This window comes from Dendropsophus ebraccatus, chromosome 5, assembly GCF_027789765.1.
Source record: "Dendropsophus ebraccatus isolate aDenEbr1 chromosome 5, aDenEbr1.pat, whole genome shotgun sequence".
NCBI classification, from domain to species: domain Eukaryota; kingdom Metazoa; phylum Chordata; class Amphibia; order Anura; family Hylidae; genus Dendropsophus; species Dendropsophus ebraccatus.
The window spans coordinates 34957523-34978355 of NC_091458.1; the positions used below are offsets into that span (position 1 = coordinate 34957523).

At 40.5% G+C, this 20833-nt stretch overlaps 1 protein-coding gene across 3 annotated transcripts in view; it reads right to left on the reverse strand.

The window, feature by feature from the left end:
* The window catches only part of ATP8A2 (ATPase phospholipid transporting 8A2), a 476575-nt gene that overhangs the window by 287149 nt on the left and 168593 nt on the right, over nt 1–20833 (reverse strand). For all 3 annotated transcript variants that reach the window (XM_069969843.1, XM_069969844.1, XM_069969845.1), the window contains one exon: nt 10998–11170. In XM_069969843.1, the coding sequence (XP_069825944.1) occupies nt 10998–11170 (173 nt within the window). The remainder of the gene's footprint in view (nt 1–10997; nt 11171–20833) is intronic.

Sequence of the window (20833 nt, forward strand, 5' to 3'; positions counted from 1 at the left end):
AAAGTTTCTTCATTTTTCATAAAGAAACAAACAAACAAACAAACAAAAAAATCGGTACAAATAGGGTTATTTCAGTGCATATTTAATGGTAACACCCCGGTTATCTATAGTGTTAAGGGGTAAATATCATTCACTAGTGGCCTCTAGGGATTCTAACGGAGCCACGTATTAGAGGGGAGGGAATTCCCTCCCACTGGGGGCGGGCCGGCCTACCTCCAGTGCTTGAGCACCGGCCAGTAACCGCGGAAAGAATGGCGCCGTACAGGGGAAGCGTGCTGTGGATCGAAAGACGGACCACGGCATCGGCTTCCCCGTGACGGCGCCGTTCTATCCCTGTGACAGGTTATAGAGGACGTACCTGGTGGTATATCCTTTTTAAGGGGGCTTTAAAATGTTTTTTAAACATGCCCACAATCACCAACGGCTGCTATTCTAGCAATACTTGGTCCCCTGCACTAGGCAACAACAACTAGGGATCATGGTAGGTGAGTAAATGTTTTTATCTCTTTCGCCCAGCCAGGGCACATTTCACAATAAAATACATTGTTAGACAACCCCTTTGAACATAGCATGCTGGATACTAATGGAACAATCATTGGCTTTTGCTATGTCCCATATTCATTCTCAGATATGCTGCTAAGTATTAGCACAAGCCCACCATTAGCTCACAGGAAGACATGGTGCACGGTCAGATGATTTCTATAGCAAAGAAGGAATGATTATAACCATCAAACATCAATAGAAGGTTACTGCCCCGTAAAGCTAAATGAACCTCATTAAGGGGGAAAGAATATCTCTCTTTTTGTTTTATGTCCACACATGCTGTTTCTACAATCATTTCTATGACTGAATTATATTTGTGTGCACTTAAAAGTTCCATAAAGCCATTCACCTTTGGCCACCATAGGGAAATAACATTCCCCAGCCTGCCCTGCATAACAATTATAGAGTCACTCCCCCAAATTAGAGTAAGTAATTGTGATAATTACATTCTAATAGGTAATTGCAATATAAACATTTTTCTAGTATGTTCTGCAAGGTTTAATAAAGGTGAACCCGCACACTACACATAGGGCCGACACAATGATGCTGAATCCTCAATCCCATCATATGCTTTAACATATGCTATTTCTGCTTTTTCAATGGGTTGACTAACAAAGAAAAATCCAGTTTAATGTCCAAATAGGGATCTCCTCAATGATCCAGAATAGAGAACAACTTACATTATGTGGCCCTCTCAGTCATGTGACACAGACCAAGGAAAGAACGTACTGAGCGCATTCTTCTCCCGGCTCATTCCCCTGATTGGTTTTGGTCTGAACGCTTAGACCACAACTGACAAAAACTTTTGATATGTCTCCTCAAAGACTGGGTAAACTCAAGTTGAAGAACCTGGAAAAGTGTGTAATAAAGCCTGTTCATTATTAACCCTTTGAGGACCAGGCCCAAATTGACCCAGTGGACCGCGCAAATTTTGATCTTTGCACTTTCGTTTTTCCCACCTCCCCTTCTAAGAGCTCTAGCACTTTCAGTTTTCTATCTACAAGGCCATGTAAGGGGTTGTTTTTTACAGGAATAGTTGTACTTTGTAATGGCGTCTTTCATTTTACCATAACATGTATGATGGAACCCCAAATATATTATTTATAAAGATATAAATAAGTGAAATCGTAAAAAAGAATGCAATATGGTAACTTTCGGGGGGTTCCTGTGTCTACGTAATGCACTATATGGTAACAGCGACATGACACTATTATTCTATAGGTCAGTTCAAATACAACCATATGCAGGATACACAGATTCTCTAATGTTATATACATATTTTTTTTATGAAATCCTTTTTTTTTTGGCAATTAATTATTAATAAAATGGCCCTATTGTGACGTTTATAACGGTTTTATTTTTTTACCTATGGGGCTGTATGGGATGTCATTTTTTCCGCCATGATCTCTAGTTTTTATTAATACCATATTTGTGAAGATCGGACGTTTTGATCACTTATTAATTTTTTTATATATATAATGTAACATAAAATCGTTCATCTGCGCACTTTTTCCCCTCTTTTTGTGTACGCCGTTCACAGTTTGCAATGACGCTTGTTATATTTTAATAGATTGGACAATTACGCACGCTCGGTATATTATATGTTTATTTTTTTATTTATTTTTATATGTTTTATTTATATAATGGGAAGGGGGTGATTTAGACCAGAGCTTCTCAAACTTTTTCTACTGGAGCCCCACCCAACAGACCAAGGCAATGCCTGGGCCTCACCAGACTGACCAAGAGGGTGCCTGGGCCTCACTATTTGTGGTGATAGTCCATTTAAAAGCTGAGATAATGCTGGGGCCTTTCACCTGTCTACTGAAGCTCTATACTAATAAATTAAGTACAAAAAAAATTAATAATGTTGTTAAAATGGAGATTTCTGCAAACAGCAAAAGGACTGTGCAGATCATAGTTACTTTGTGAAAACTGGCTCCCCAGCTGGGCCTCACCAACAACTTGGGGGCGCCTCACTGGTGAGGCCCGCTTCACAGTTTGAGAAGCACTGATTTAGACTTTTATTGGGGGAGGGGATTTGGGGCAGTGTATTAGTGTTTTTAACTTTTTTTTTTTTTTACATATTTAAAGTCCCTTTGGGGGACTTTTACATTCAATACTTTGATTTAATACACTGATCATTGCTATGCCATAGGCATAGCATTGATCAGTGTTATCACCGATCTGCTCATTGAGCCTGCCTGTGCAGGCTCAGTGACCAGAGCGCCGATCGGACCGCACGGAGGAAGGTAAGAGACCTCCGGCGGTCCGTTTTAACGATCGGGACCCCCGGGTCCCGATCGGTAAGTGACAGGGGACTCCCGCTGTCACTTACACTTAAACACCGCGGCCGTGGCGCGATCGCGGCGTTTAAGGGGTTAATGACATGCGGCAGCGCGATCGCTGCAGCGTGTCATTAACGGTGAGGTGCCGGCTGCTGATTGCCGGCCCCCACCTGCTATGAAGCGCGCTCCGCTGGACAGTTACGTCCAGGGTAGTCTGGTGACAGACTTCTATGACGTAACTCTACGTCCTGGGTCGTCTAGGGGTTAAAGGAAATCACTGGACTTTCTGATATATCTGTTTTAGTTAAAACTTACCATTAAGTTTCACCTAAAGTCATTGAGTTATCTCACATGGAAATGAATGAATAAATTGACAATTGGGTGTTACCATTCCCCTTGTCAATGGAGTGTGTCCCTACATGCACTTATTGGACAGTAACAAAATACAGTATTTTCTGGCGTATAAGGCGACTGGGCGTATAAGAAGACACCTGACTTTTAAGAACATTGTCAGAGGTTCGCCTTATACGGTGGAAAATGATCACCCCTGCGGTCAGGCAGGGGTTAACTGCAGCTAAAAAAAAACATTTAACGCACTTGGGGCCCGTTCCCGGCATCGGCGCGCCTCCCGTAATATTCCCGGCGCAGGCAGCGTGATGTACACTACCTGCGCCGGAGATCCCTGAACCTCTCTCGGCCAGCCGAGCATCTCGTCGGAGAGGTTGGGGGATGCTCGGCTGCCGGGAGAGCTTCAGGAGAATGAGAGAGGCTTCGGGAACTTCCGGTGCCTCTCTCATTCTCCCGAAGCTCTCCCGGCAGCCAAGTGTCTCCGAGCCTCTCTGATGAGACGCTCAGTTGCCCGGGAGAGGTTCTGCAATCTCAGTCTCTGCCGCAGGTAGTGGATGACACACTGCCTGTGCCGGAAACGGTACGGGAGGCGCGCCGATGCTGGGAACGGCTCCAGGTGGGTTAAATGTTTATTTATTTTTTTATAATGGTCGCCCTATATGGTGGGGATTGGGCCATTTTTGAGCCCCCCCACCGTATGGGACGACTATACCCGGTGAATAAGACGACCCCCAACTTCTAAGAAGATTTTTGGGGGTTAAAAAGCTGTCTTATACGCCGGAAAATACGGTACATGGATACTCATTGACAATGAGAATGGTAAAACCAAGAGCCGAGCGAGCACACTGTAACAAGTATAGTACTCGATTGAGTATTGAGGTACTTAAAAGTACTTGATGCTCAAGTGAATACTGCATTTTGCTCCAAGGCTTGTTAACAAAAGGCTTGTTGAAAGGCCCTTTACACAAGCTTTAAGGCTGTTAAAATGCATAATGCAAAGTGTACCTGTCACAATCAGGCCTTCTGGATCAGCCCCCAAGGTCCACTCCTAATTCGGAAGGTCTGATCTCCGTGGATGCATTATGGAGGCCGGACCTTCTGAGTAAGGAGAGGATCTCGCTGGTGATCTGGAAGGGGTCATTGTGACAGGTACACTTTAAACAGCATAGAGGGGGGCAGAGCGGGGAAAGTATACTTACCTCTCCTCTGTTTTTTCTGTCTTCACTATCGCTGCTCAGCCAATCATTGTCTGAGGCGGGATACCACTGCAGAAGCTAATCGCCAACGGCTATGGCAGCATCCTGCTTTAGCTGCTGATGAGCTGAGCGTTGATAGTGAAGAGAAATAGAACAGTGGAGTGGTAAGTATACTCCCGCCCTCACCACCAACAGAGCAAAGTCTGGCCCCCAGGGGGTAACTTAACCCCCTGGGGGCTGGATAGTCAATTTCAGATTAACTAGGTACCCCCACTCTTGACTTGAGTTACAAGCACTTGCGACCTGGAGACCTCACCTACAAAAAAAATACTGATAAAATAAAAAGGTTCCAAATATGGGCTACAAAAATGGAGGAGGTTGTGAGGCATAAAACATATCCAGGAAAGAATTAAGAGTTTGTATCTGTATAGTCTGGAGGAAAGAAAGGACAGGGGGGACATGACCTTTATATATGTTACAAAACTAAAAAAGGTTCAGGAGGGAAGTGTTTATAATAAAAAAAAATGAACTCATGTACAAGGGGACACAGTGAGAGGTTAGTTGGGGGAAAGATCAGAAACAACACAAGAAAATATTACTTTTCTGAAAGAGTAGTAGATGCTAGGAACAAACGTCCAGCAGATGTGGTGGTTAAATTTACAATAACTGAATTTAAACCTATCTATCCTGAGATAATAAGAAAGGAAATATTAAAAGGGACAGACTAGTTGGACCAGGTGGTCTTTTTCTGCCGACAATCTTCTACCTTTCTATGTATTTTTGTGCTCAATCATCTCTAGTAAAACCTGGTTATCAATTTATTTATAGGTCTCTCGAAGGAATAATGAAAGAACGGCACAATATGGAGTTGTAAGAAAAGATACCCTAGCATTGTTATTCAGGACAACCCTTTGCTAGAATGAATTGCCTATATAAATGGTTATACAATTATAAGATACAAAGTCGTGTCATAGTGGTAGCTGCCATTTGAAGCAGCTCTCTGAGGTGCCATAATATATGGATCTTCTGTATACGGCTAACTTTCTCGATTACAGCACTTTGAGAGTTTCCACTAATAAAGGAGTAATTAAATAATGCAAACACCTCTGTAGTTCAACAGGAAAAACCTTCCCCTTGAATGGTATTTACAGTGTGCCGCTACTGCTTTTATCGCACTCTGTACAGACACCAGAAGCTGTCACGGTTTAGGCTAAGCATTACTTATTAGGTCGCCAGCTCTCATAAGTCTATTTCTACTAATCATATGGAAATTAGTACGATATGATTTATGCAAATCCATAAATGCTCCTAACTGTGGACTATACAAGCAATTAACACGATGACCATTAGTGCAAAGCAAATCAGAATGATAATTACATCTACAAATTAAGGGCAACACAGAGGGCCAATTCCTTACATATTCCCTTTTTAAATTTCTATTCAGCAAGTGTTGCCTTGACTAAAATACGCTGTATACATTTCGCAAGGCTGTGCAAATTTTTTTTTTTTATGAACATAGGAATATTTTAGAATATAGTGCTATAGTGCTGATATATCACAATATATGTTGACTAGAGATGAGTGAGTAGCATAATGCTTGAATGCTTGTTACTCGAATTGAGTATTTTCTAATGCCTCGGGCTTGATTCTAGTAATGAACCCCGTTAAAGTCAATGGGAGACAGAGGGGAGGGTGTCTGGTGCACCTTAAAATCTCAGAAAGTGATGGAAACACCACAAAAAATGGAACTGGGACAGCAGGGGGTGCATGGATGAATTAAAGACTCCCAGATCCCTTAATTACGCCACTTTACAGACTGTAAGAGAACCAGCCAAAGATAACACTGCCGGCTGCTAGTTAAAGCGCTCAATGCAGTAAAATCCTAGGTGCATTGCTCTCTGGGAAACATGAATATGTAAAAAAAAAAAAAAAAGCCTGTGGAGCCTCATTTAAGAGTCTTAAAACACAGGACTAGCCAGATATCCCTACTGTCAGTGTCCTTATCAATTAATGGAAGAGACAGGGAAGCAGTACTGTCAGTGTCCTTATCAATTAATGGAAGAGACAGGGGAGCAGTACTGTCAGTGTACTTATCAATTAATGAAAGGAACAGGGAAGCAGTACTATCAGAGTCTTCATCAATTAATGAACAGGACAGGGCAGCAGTACTATCAGTGCCCTTATCAATTAATGGAAGAGACAGAGAAGCAGTACTACCAGTGTTGTCATTAGTAAAGGAAAATACAGGGCAGCTGTACTATCAGTGTCCTCATCAATTAAAGGAAGAGACTTTTGAATTTTAATTCCTTGAAAATAAACATAAATATATTAAAACATAAAATATTTTTGCAGAACTTCAGAAAAAAATAAATAAATAAAATAAATATATATATATATATATATATATATATACACATATAAATATACAGTATATAGCTGGGTTCACACTATGTATATTTGAGGCTGTATTTGTGAGGCTGTATAGCAACCAAAACCAGGAGTGGATTGAAAACACAGAAAGACTATGTTCACATAATGTTGTAATTGAGTGGATGGCCGTCATTTAATGGCAAATTTTTGCTGTTATTTTAAAACAACGGCTGTTATATTGAAATGATGGCAGTTATTTACCGTTATATGACGGCCATCCACTCAATTTCAACATTGTGTGAACAGAGCCTTTCTGTGTTTTCAATCCACTCCTGGTTTTGGTTGCTATGAGGACCTGACTTGAGGACCAAATACTGCCTGAAGTATACAGTGTGTGAACCCAGCCTATATATATATATATATATATATATATATATATATATAATTTTTTTAGAAAGTGGTCATTGTTGAAAGACTTATATTACAGAGAAAAGAATGTTTTCACCGATTGCATACAGTGTACATGGACATAGTTAAGGTTCATGGAAATAGTAGGAGTAGGCCAAATTTTTCTATGGGAAAGTTTGAAGATTGCTAAAATTCACTTAAAAAGTATAAATTTAAACATAAGAGGGATAAAACCCCCAGTTATTGGATTTACTTACAGTGCTATCCTAGGCACCAAACTCAGGTCTTATGTGCTGGACTAAATTACTCGAAATTGCTGAGTAAACAAGAGCGCAACTTTCAGAAATGTATCTGGCACTTGTGATTATCAAAGTCTGGCAAAAGTTAGCAGAACAAAAGCCAGACCGCAGCACAAGGGTTATTTTCTTAATTTCCTCTTGACAGATATGCATGAGACAGGTAGTGGTAATAATAATTAAAGCAGAAAAAACTTCAAGTGAATTTCAGCTGAGAATGTGTTGTGTATATTGGTACAAGGTGATCAAAATAATAAAAATGTGATATTCTGCGAGGACACTTAGAGCTCTGGTGAGAACCATTTCTGAGCAGAATATCTGTTTACTTAAAACTCTAACATTACACAGTAAATGTCTGTATTTTGGCTGCTGCAGGTGTCTGCTTCCTTCTTCACATTGTCTTAAAGGGAATGTAAAATATATGAAAATATATTCTTGTTTTATAATCAGTTTTTATATTTTGGTTGTATATTTTTATTCTGTTTTGTCACATGATTAGAAGGGCAGACATCTTGCTGTGCAATTTTGGTTTTCAGCAGATAACTGTATATACAGTAGGGAGACTTAAGCAGTATTACACCTCACAATAATCTGGAGGAAGCGAGTGCTGACCTGTGAGTTCAGCGCTCACTTCCCCCTCATTCCCCGCTTGCTGCCTATGCTATTGCATTGGGAGGGAGGGGCCGTGGGAAGCAGCGGGAGGGGCCGCCAGAACGATCCTTGGATTGTTTAGGCGACCCATTCAAGTTAGTGGCGTTAGTAGTCGCCGTACAAATCACATGTTGAAAGACCATGATCAGCGATCATTGTGCATGTTGGATAAAACATTTTTCCATGAAAAATTAAAAAGTTTATACTTACCTGTTCTCCCCCATTGACCTCCAGCCTTTTCTGGTGTTCCCTGCACACCGCTGACTCTTCTGTCCCTGCCTCCTAAGCCACAAGCTGCTCAACCAATCACTGGCCAAAACAGGACAGCGCTGCAGCCAGTGATTTACTGAGCGATCTGTCACTAAAAAGACTGGGCCAGAAGAGTCAGCAGTGAGTAGGGAACACTGGCAAAAGGCAGCAAGACAACAGAAGAGGTAAGTATAAATTATTATTTTTACAGTGTCATCAGCCATAAAAATAAACGTAGTGATGTGCGGCCGACAGCTGATAATTTTAAAACATGTTTAAAAGACTACCGTAAAATCAAGAAAAAGATCAGCCAAAGAGTTGATCACAGCTGATCGTCTTCTACCCAATCATCTTCTACCCAATCTATTATCACTGACTCTTAGGGCCCTATTCCACAGTAACGATAATCGGCCGGATCGGCCCCATTTTGCCCGATTCGGCCGATTATCGTTCGGTGAAATAGAGAGAACGATCAGCCGATGAACGGAGCGAAGGACAAGCCCTGCAGCCAGGTAATGTATGATGCTGCAAGGACATCGGTAACAAAGCCATACGCCCCCAGAGCTACAGGGTCCACACATATCCCAAACACATAAGACAGGACCATAGCCATCAATGGGTAATAAACACTAGCTTTACAGAGATATGATTCAATATATAATCTTTGACAACACCAAATAATTTTATAGTGAGGGCTCCATTTAAATAGTAAGACATTATCTGGTGATGCTTTCCCTGGGATGTTGGAGTAAGTACTGTATTGCTGAAGAAATGAGCAACTATGCAGGTCTAAACCTGCAATTTACAAAGGGTCAGCTTCACAAATTAACAGAATTAATAGAATAATAATTAAAAGAAAAAGAGTTCAGAATAAGGAAATTTAACTTTTTTTTATATTTTTATAATATATATATATATTTTTTATATATACAGTGGTACCTTGGTTTAAGAGTAACTTGGTTTAAGAGCGTTTTGGTTTAAGAGCTCCTGCAACTGGGGGGGGAGCGCGAGTGGAGGAGGGGCATGGTCTGCATAGTGGGGTCTACAGCACTGTACTCTGACCCAGGAAGTCTCCCTCACCTTCCAAATTATAGCAGATCCACTTCAGGCTGGGGCTCACATCAGGGGACAGGACTGTAGGGGGTAATCTCTCTATAGCTGTAACCCCCGGACAGAGAGTGCTGCTATACTGTGCCCACATCTGCCCTGCTCATTCCTTCATGCTCCCCGCAGTCTCTGTCAGCCCTTGTGTTTCCTATCCTCTCCATTACTGTACAGTAACTTATATCACATATTCTGCTGTTTCTGAATGTTTGTTTCATCTGTTTTACATGTTATTCAGAATAATAAATCATTATTTTTGGGGTGTGGAACCAATTGTCTGCATTTCTATGATTTCTTATGGGGAAATTTGCTTTGGTTTAAGAGTGGCACCACTGTATTTTTTTATGTTTTTTTTTTTTTTTAAGTAGTATGACAATAAAAAATGGGCATCACTGTAAGGGTGCTATTCCACAAAGCTTTTTTTTTCAACCAGCACAAGTCAGAAAATCTGCCTTCAGGAGACTGGACCTGGATTTCTGGTAAGTTCAGCTTTGTTTTACAGCATGATAACAACAAAAATGAATGTATATTGCAAACTTGCTTTATTTCACATCTACTGTTGATTTAGAAAGTTATAACGACAGTGACACTTTAAGGCTATGCTCACACTATGGGGGGAGATTTATCAAACATGGTGTAAAGTGAAACTGGCTCAGTTGCCCCTAGCAACCAATCAGATTGCTCCTTTCATTTTTCAAAGAGTCTGTGAGGAATGAAAGGTGGAATCTGATTGGTTGCTAGGGGCAACTGAGCCAGTTTCACTTTACACCATGTTTGATAAATCTCCCCCAATGTTCCTATTTTGGCCGTATGTTTGGCCCGCCCTCATTCTGAGGCAAAAATACAGGTGTATTTTGATAATGAAGGCCATAATTATTAAAATACAGCTGTATTTTCCTCAAAATGGCCGCTGTCCAAAAATACTACAAAAAGAAAAACGTTCTGTGAACATAGCCTAAATGTCATTGACCTGTTTAGCAAATTTATTGTTCAAACTTCAAAATAAATAATTTAATAAGTAGTTTTAAAGAAAAATATATATACTTATTTTATTTATTATTTATTTTTATTTTTTTTGGGGGGGGGGAGGGAGGGTGGAAGGGAGAGGTAATTTTGTTGTAATATATTGTGATATGGCATTTTTCTTGCCTTGAAATGTAAGTAAGGATAAAATATTTAAATAAAGATTTATAAAAATAAATAAAGAAATAAAGAAAAAAATTAGCGTCTTAGTTGTCAAGAATAGAACCATTCCTTAAACGTCTTATATAGAAATGCTAAGGGAAATATAAAAGAAATCAACATCTGGTTACCTTGTAGTTTTCCAGCTCAGATTATCTAACGTTTCTGTTTTGCTCATAATATAAAGCTCCAGGTAAACGCTTTCTTCTCCATATTGATCTGGCCGTTAAGTCTTTCTGTGCTATACATTTCCCCAAAAAAACTATTTAACAAGATCCGCTATTGGTTTTACAGCTCCGATTCCAGACATAACTACTCCAAGATTATGGTGGCTCTTATGAAAATGAAATATACATATTCTGTACCTGCAACAGATGACAGCCTTACAAGAGAGCGCCAAGTCTAAGAAGCACTGGCGGACTTCAAACGAGAGCGCGTACTTCAGGGTCTGCCCATCGATGATTAAGGCAATGTCGTTTTCCTTTCCAAGAGAGTCTCCAAGGTTAGTGCAGTGATTTGTTAGAGATTCCCTTGTAGCCTTTAAAAACAATGCAGAGAATTAAATTATTAGAATTTTTATTTTTTTGTTACTACAATTACTTTTTATTTTTATACATCAGTAACAGGTGTGAATAAAGGAAATACCACAATATATCCTCTTAGGATCCTCTTAATCCCAGATGCCAAGAGCAACAATCCTTCATCCTCAGCGCCCTGTGCTCTATTTTGACATATAAGCATCCAACCTGCTGATAGTTTCCCTTTACAGGGAAACTATCAGCAGGTTAGGCAGGGTTCTCACTGTGTTTTTTGCAGTTCGCTTTTTCATCCAATTTTTTTTTTTTGCAAAAAATGGATGAAAAATGGATAAAGAAACTGATGTACTTGTATGCATCTGTCTTTCCACTGACTTCCATCATTAAAAAATGGATCAAAATGCACCAGTTTTTTTTAGCATACACAAACACATGGTCAACCCTGTTTTTGTGTGTGTTAAAAAAAGAATGCGTTTTGATCCATTTTTTGATCCGTTTTTTTTTATATATATAATTTAAAAACGGATCAAAACAGATGCACACAAATACATCAGTTATTTCATCCATTTTTCATCCTTTTTTTTGAAAATACAGATGAAAATATCCACTTAGTCATTTATCATTGTCAGCACATCATCCGTTTACACAGGCAGATGTACGCTTGAATGGGAATAATTTTTAGCATAGCATACACAATCCTAGATCAGCTGATCGCTTGGTCTTTTACATGGAGAAATAATTGGCCTGTTACAATGATAACTGCCCCATTTAAAAAGCCCTATAGAGTCGCTGTCTTCCTCCTTGTCTACGAAAAATTCATGCTGTGAAGAAGAAGAGGGAGGATGCATGTGCTGCCATTAACTTAACCTAATTGCCCCATCTAAATGCACACTTAGCTGCTAAGGAATGCATGTGTTTTTACAGGAGGAAGGGTGGACCAAGCCGCTGCCAGACCCCCTCTCACAGTGGCTTATCTCCCAGAAAACAAAAGGCCAAGCAGCTGAAGTACAATGTGCCATTTAGTAACCTAAATGTCTGCTCATTTTGCCTATGTAGTCAAGAGGGCGGTCCTACTCAGTAGTAGGCATCTGTATATAAGTATGCAGGTAGAGAGAATAACATAGATGAAATATAGGAGTCAGCACTAATATAGCCACACACACTGGTAAGGCGATACTCAATAAGCCCCAGTCTTTGGAGGTACATCTGACTTGGTGGTGCACACTCTCAGAATAGCATTAGTCCAAAGAATTTATTGATTTGTGAAAGAAGAAAATCCAAGGGTACTCACCAATGGTGAGTGCCCTTGGATTTTCTTCTTCCAGACTTAAATGCAGGTAGAGAGAGCTGTCAATCACTAAGTAGGACCACCCACTTGACTTAGTCTAGAATGAACATGAGATTTTCATGAATAAATAAGTTATTTTCCTCAAAGCTATATATTAATCTGTTAAGCTCCTCCGTCTCTATACCATGGTATACAGATTGGGATGTCATATCAATGTGATCAGTTCCCTTAAAATCTCAAAACCTCCTTGAATATATCAATTTTTACAAATGTTGCCCTAAAGTGGTCATGGCTGTAATCTACAAGGCTGGATTCATACATTGTTCAGGTTGTTTGTTTTCAGGATTCCGGTTTGGCCATCTTGGCCCAGAATGAACGGACAGGTTGCCATGCACATTTGCTCAGTTGATTCCATAACGCCAATAGAAGAGAATGGAGAGAACTTCTCTATTCAATCACCATCTGGCTCAAGCGATGGGGGGCTGCTTTGCAAGATGGGTCATGGGACACCCTTTCTAGTCTTGTCTATAAAAAATTAGAGTGTCTAGTCCATTTTGTAAAAAAAGAGAGTGCCTGGGCCTACAAAAGCCAATCAGACATGGCGACATGGTTCACTCCATAAAGACCTTAAGATGGATATGTGATAAATGTATTTGGTGGGGAACCCCCTTTAATTCTACAAGCATCATTGAAGATGTAAATACGGTGGCCTCATACGCTGTTGTTTTTAATGTTTGACTTGAGCGATTTTCTTCTGTTTCCTGTTATAACAAGTCTAGACCATAATCATTCTTTCAACATTTCAGCCTTTAAAATCCACAGCTCCGGCGGATCCTGTGATAAAGTTTCACATACATTTGCGTTCTTTTGATCATTTGAACTTGTTCAGTGCTAATTTTGTTCTCTGTGTTTTACTTGTATGGGGAAACTTTTTTCGTTTCCATGCGTTATGTAAACAGATGGATTTTGCCAGGAGACCTCTGTTATGCCACTGTAGTGCGCTGTTGTAAATCCACGTAAAAGAGTATAATTTGTTGACAGGCAAAGTACTGAAATATCCTGAAGGAAAGATCATGTGTGGTCCCAGCTGTGCAGTCAACTGCAGGAATCACTGTATCTCCGATCCTTACAATAATACAAAGTATTGCTCACCCTAGCCCTGCCTGGAAAATATTGAATGATATAATATATTACGAAAATAAAGTATGATTAACCACTTAATGGGTAGTGTTTTTTTCCACTATGTGTTTATTTTATATCATGGGAAAAAGAAATGTTTCCATACATAATATCCTCAAGACTGTTATAGCTACACCATAATGTATCCAGGTTCTGACTCTTATAGTTTGAACGCAGTGAAGCCCTGGCTGATGGGATTCTTACAGCATGTCTAAGTGGCATATAAAATTTTTTAAAGGGGTACTCCAGTGGGAATAAAAATCTGTCAAATCAACTGGTGCCAGAGATTTCTAAATTTACTTAAAAATCTACAGTTTTTCCATTACTCATGAGCTGCTGGATCTCCTGTAGGAAGGGGTAGTCTCTTCAGTCTGGAGAGGAGAGGTTTTTCTATGGGGATTTGCTATTGCTTTGAACGATTCATGTCACAGACAGAGGTGGCAGCAGAGAGCACTGCGTCAGACTAGAAAGAATACAACTTTTCCTGCAGGACATACGGCGGCTGATTAGTACTGGAAGATTGGAGATTTTGAAATAGAAGTAAATTGCAAATCTCTGGCACTTTCTGACACCAGTTGATTTGAAAGAAAAAAAATTGCAGGAGTATCCCTTTGAGGGGACCTTTAGGCAATTCATGCCTCAGTGAGAATTCTGGGAAGAAAGATATGCAAATCAGCTCTTTGGCATCTCCTCAAGGAGGAACATTACGCCTTTGGTCTAACATCACAGCCAGCCAGCACCCTGCCTCCCAATGCTGGTACCAGACAGCTGCTTTGCATATCCTCCTTTTTTTTTTTAATAAACACATTGGGGGAGATTTATCAAACATGGTGTAAAGTGAAACTGGCTCAGTTGCCCCTAGCAACCAATCAGATTCCACCTTTCATTCCTCACAGACTGTTTGGAAAATGAAAGGTGGAATCTGATTGGTTACTGGAGGCAACTGAGCCAGTTTCACTTTACACCATGTTTGATAAATCTCCCCCTGTTTGTTTTAAAGTTGTATGAAGGTCATGTAGGGGTATACTACGCTTTGTAGTGTCATGTAGGGGTATATTTCCAGGGGCTCTACAATGGTTACTGCTATATAGTGGCATATATAGACTATATACAGACTACAGTATGTTTCATTATGTAGAACCCTGGTTGAGTGCAGTCATGACTAAACCAACAAGGACGTTACTGCTAACGTCTTCACTATTTCGGCACTGCATGGCGGTATTATTTGAACAATGAATGAAAGCTTCCTTTGGACATTTAAAAACAGTGTAGTCCAGGAAATATGGGGCAGTATCATTTATGGTGACGTTATTTGATAAAAAGTATGATTGGACATTGTATGGCTATATAAGGGTGCGAAAGTTTGAGCGAAAAATAAACGTGTATTTGTATAAAACATAAATCTGCGAAAAATAAAATTCATTCAATTTCTATAAAATGCTGTCAGAAATGTCTTAAAATTGGTTATTTCTAATGAGTCGTACGTGATGTGAGATTATTTTATTATTTTTCAACGTTTTATTCCCGTCCTCGCTCTTTCTTTTTGATGTCGGCATCGGTCTAGAATGTCAGCGGATGACAATAGAAAGCTAATTGCTATAAAGAAATAAATATTTCCTGAAATACAACCCAGCAACCAGAATTTTTTTTACTGGAAGAGGTCACAAGCCAATTAGGCGAAGCTGACTAACGTTCTGTTTGATATTAGTCATCACGCAGAAACGACTTTAAAGAGCCACAAATCAGACAATTATTTCAGAATTACCAGAGCATTGACTAGGTGACCTTTATACTGGGCATGGGACTACGCTAACACAAGCCAGACAACATATTTACAATGCAGACATAACAGAGACTAAATACTTGGTGATAGCGAGGGCATAGGTGAAAAGGAGGGAACGATTCCAAATGTAGAAGACTGTACAGTATGGAAATCAAGGCTAGGGCTACGCCGCACAATATAGAAAAAAGTCTTTGGACCACACTACTGTGTCTATGGGTGGTGCACGTACTTTAAAAGTAGTGTAAAAGTTCAATCTCGGCACTCACCATAAATGCTTCATAATTTTATTGCAGAAAATTTCATATTAATCACAAGTACAACAGGACGTTTCGGCGTTAACCTGTTTCAGCTGAAAAAGGCTAACGCCGACACGTCCTGTTGTACTTGTGATGAATATGAAATTTTCTGCAATAAAATTATGAAGCAGTTATTGTGAGTGCCGAGATTGAACTTTTACTACATCGCACAATATGTCAGAGCAAATGGATCACACTGGCACAACTGGCATCTGCTATCACCAGCTTTGTGCCATCATTATAGTAGCACTACCATATTAAATATGTAAATCTCTTCAGAAAGTTTTTTGATCCTCTTACATTGGGTATTCTAGGGCAGTCTTGCGGTCAGAGACATACATGAGATTTGTACTTCATTGAATATTACTGACATACTGTATACCATAGATGTATATGTGAACAAAGCCTTAGATCTTAAATGGTCACCATCATTTCAACAACTTTCAATAACTTACTGCTGAACAATCATTGAACCGTAAGTTATCCCTTCCATTCAGTCCCTATGCTTTCCATACACAGGAACTTTTGGCATGGGGAGGGAGGGATTAAAGTGACTGTACCACCAGGCCCAGGCTGAAGCACTGGAGGCGGGCCAACCCACCTTTAGTGGGAGGAAACCCTAGCCCCTCTATGATAGGGTTCCATTGATTCTAATGGAGTCACGTCATGGAGGGGCTGGGGTTTCTTCCCACTGGGGGTGGGTCGGCCGCCTCCAGTGCTTCTGCCTGGGCCTGGTGGTACAGTCACTTTAAGCTGCAGCCAGAGAGCTCTGGCTGCAGCTAATCTCTCCCAGAACAGAGGAGTCAGTCTGTGATTTTCCATCACACTAAAACCCTATCTCTACTAATATCAGCTGTTGGTAGTCGGTCATTAGAGCCCCATACACCTCACACGGCGGCTGAACCAGCTGCAAGCGGCGTGTACGGCTAACAGAAGTATAAGGTGTAGGGGGACCTTTATTCAACAGTGTCCACAGTACAAGCAAAAGAATTAGATACTGTAATTTATCTGATCAGAGAAAAGTACTTATTTCTCCTCTAATCAAGCATCTAAGTTTCTAATCAGAAAAAAAACAGCTCAATTCGATCCTGTGCTTACAAGACAGAAATCTAGCAGCTCACTGACATATCAGAAAGTTAGAGAGTTCAGAGAGATGAGATAGACAGGTTAACACACATAGACTGCAAAGAGACTACACAAGTGCCAACTGTATGTAATACAAACTCCAGGGTTTGATTCAGAGCTTAGACTGTTCATTACTGCTCTGTAATGTCCACTAAGCTGCTACTTCTTAGAATGCCTATACTGGTCATACCCAGAAGGCTTCTGTGTATGCACAGTGTATGGGAGACATCACAGGGGTCTGTCTACACTTATTTGCCTAGGGACAATTGGAAATTTGAGATGGAACCTGCAGAGTGGAAATATGGTGAAAAATACCATATACAAGTTACATAATGGCCAGAAATAATGCTTCTCCTCCTAGGCAAAAACAGGAAAGCTTGTAAAGTTACCTTAAACAACAGGTACGCTTTAAAGTCTTAAAGTGAAGGTAAATCTTTGAGCACCATTTTTAACAATTTCCCTATGACATATTTTACCTTTTAAAAATGACCGTTTAGCTGTACATTTACTTTCCCTATGGAGAGTAACAGTATATAATTCTCCTGCTCTTTAAATGAGAATTGGGATTAGTTCCTGGGAACAGTAGGGGTCACAGAGGCCAGTTTTCCACCTAATATACTTTTATGACCTGTTTTCTTGAGAGGTGATAAAATAAAGAGAGGTTGTCATGGACAATCACTTTAAGTTTATTTTGTTGTATAACAAGTTTTAGTGGTCAGGGGATACGGTGGGCGCAGGCAATTCTAAACATGTGCTCCTATGGCAATAACATTTTTGTTTGTCGGGCTGTTCAGATGATTTTCTGCATGTTTTCTCTTAACACATAGGGCCTCGGTCATCAATAGAGAGGCTGATTTATACTATCTCCAATTAGAAGTCTGTATGCAGTAAGCATTGGAGCCTCCCCTAGTGGTGGCTGCAGGCAACCATAATTTTATGTAACTATGGATGTGTGGCCTGATGCAGAAATTTGGAGGTCTATATAAAAAGAGACTCATTAGAGTATGAAATTAAAAAAAAATTAAATGTACTAATATAAAAATTATAAGACGATGCCAAGGATACACACTGAGCAATATAAGAACCTCTTGAGAACATTAGTAACCAAGAGTTCATGTAAGAACACACAGGAATAAAAGCAGCAACAATACTCTGGTTCAGACTTAGCTCGATCTTCTGTTGGTCAAACCACATTTGCGGACCAGGTGTAACCAAGGGATGTTCACATTCCTGAAAAAGTAAATACACAAAACCACACAGTGTATGTAACGTCAGGTTCATTCCATCAGCAGACCGGTCGGAGGACTGGCAGCCGTTCACGGCTAAGATCCTTCTATCAGACATGTTGATGGATTAATGAAGACGTAAATGGTACCCGGTGATCTGGTAAATAAACACAATAGGTAATATCTACCAGATGGCAGCATGGAGACTTAGAATCTAGTGGATAACTTCATTTTCATATGACTGAAATTTCATTCACTGGCTTCCCATTGTCCAATGTATTCATTTTAAATTGTTGACCATGACATACATGGCTGTCCACAACCTGTCCCCTCCGTACATCTCTGACCTGATATCCCGCTAATGTCCCTCACTCAACCTCTGATCCTGTAATGACCTCCTTTTGTGCTCCCCCTTGTTTGTACCTCACACAACTGCCTCCAAGACTTTGCCCGAGGCTCAGCCATACTCTGGAACTCCCTACCCCGACACATCCGGCTCTCATCCATCATCCAGTCCTTTAAAAGAAACCTTAAAACCCATATCTTCAAACTAGGCTACAACCTATAACAATTCTGTATCACACTTTACTGGCTGCACTTTACCTCCTGTTTCTCTTCCCGTACCTTATAGATTGTAAGTCCGCATTGGAAGGGTCCTCTCTCCTCATATATTCGTAGGCCATTTGCTTTCAATGTGTTTTGATCTTGTAATGTTCCTGTTCGTTAACCCCCTATAGCTTGTATAGCGCTCTGGAACTAAGGGCGCTTATATAATAATAATAATAATAATAATAATAATAATCCTTCACACCTCATTCTTCCCTAAATTTTCTAATAAAGACATATAGGTGTATGTGACAGGGAGATGGTGATGTAGGCTGTAGGGGCTGGTGAGAAGGGATGACATCCCTCCAGCCAGCTAAGCCTCCTGAGAAAGCAGAGGGTGATTCGTTGTCTTAGAAAAGAAGGTGGGGCCGGGGATCTGCTGAGACAATACCACATTGTGTACTTCTTTTATTTTCAATTTCCTATCAGGGTTAAACAAAGCAAAAACATGCTGACACCAGGACTATTTGTGATAACACTGTACTACTAAGTTTGATATCTTGGGGCGATTTTCTAATATTAGAATACTCTTTTAATAACGGCCATGTCTGGCCAGGGTTGTCTTCCTATGATAAAATCAGTTGTTTGTACGTTGTGCCAGGAGCCAGTGAATACCTATTAAAAACAGTAGTCTCTGACAACCCCTTTCAAGGCACAATCCTGGGGGTTATAAATAAAAACATGTTTAAAATGTTCTTTTTTTGGGGATTTTAAGGATTGAAAACAGTGTGAAGCTGACCCCACTGCTAGAATACAGAACAGGTGAAGTCCCGACCATCTTCAGCTCAGCATTTACATAAGGTCAACCTTAGAAGTCTTACAACAAAAACAAAGGATCACGTCTTATACTAACACCATCCATCATTGTGCTATAAAACCTACAAACAGACATTTACTACTCGATTGACAACATTTACTACTGAGATTTATCCAAACGGGTGGCAGAACCTCTCAGCCGAGCCTCCGGCCAAGTTGTGACTCAATCTTCTCTGGTTTACAGTATGGCACACTGAGCAGTTTCCTTCGGTTTGTTATTCGGCCTTATCTCACACACATCAAACGCTACTAATGGAAACATTAGCATAAACCTTTCAACATTACAATAACCATACCACAGCACACGGCGTTCATACAGTACGTGGCGTAATTGTTGCTGAACTTTTCTCCCTTTAAACAACTACTTGTCGACAATGTCATCACATGAATGATTTACTGGAACTACCACTTTGTAAATCTATTCAAGATCAACTTTTTACTGCATGGTGTAAATATTATTATATGCGTACGCTCGCTGGTTCCAAATGACGTCTTTGTATGCGTATACGTATACACATATTGTATGTATACATTGGATGTCCTAATAGTCATAAGATAGTGGATGGCTTTAAGAAGGGAGGCACCAGAGAGTTACTCAGGGGCGTCACTAGGCATAAATGTCCGGGACCCAAGCCCCACACATTTTTAGGCTATCTCTGAATGTTTAACCAGCTTGGGGGGGGAGGCCTTTAACTCACCTGTCCGCCCCCCAGCGCCCCCTCTTGCGTTTTCTGTTCTCCTGTCATCTTCTGGCACAGGCAGCAGCGTGGTAAAGAGACAATGAATGTGCCGGAGGTCCCTGCAGCCTGCAGCAGTCATTTATCTGAGTGTATGTGCCTTTAAGACGCACACACGCAGATGAATGATCAAGACTGCAGGGACCTCCAGCGCAGGCAGTGTATCTGCACCACGCTGCTGCCTGTGTCAAAAGATAAAAGGAGAATGGGCCAAGTAAGATGGTGCGCTTGGGAGTGGATAGGTGAGTTGAAGTTCTTTTGTTTTTCCAGTGGGGGAGGGGATGGAGGGGATGCAGAATACTGCCTCGGGGGGAGGAGGGGTCAGAGAGGAGTAGGTTGTTTTTGAAAAACAAACTATAGAGGGGGCCATCTATATTAGGGGGACTACGTAGGAGGTGGCTTAACTATATTAGGGGGACTACACACAAGAGGGCCCATCTATAATTGAGCAACTACAAAGGAGGGGCCTATCTATAATAGGGCGACTACACAGGAGGCCTATCTATAAATAGGGGGACTAGACAGGAGGAGGCCCATCTATAATAGGGGGACTAGACAGGAGGAGGGCCATCTATAATAGGAGGACTACATAGGAGGGGCCTATCTATA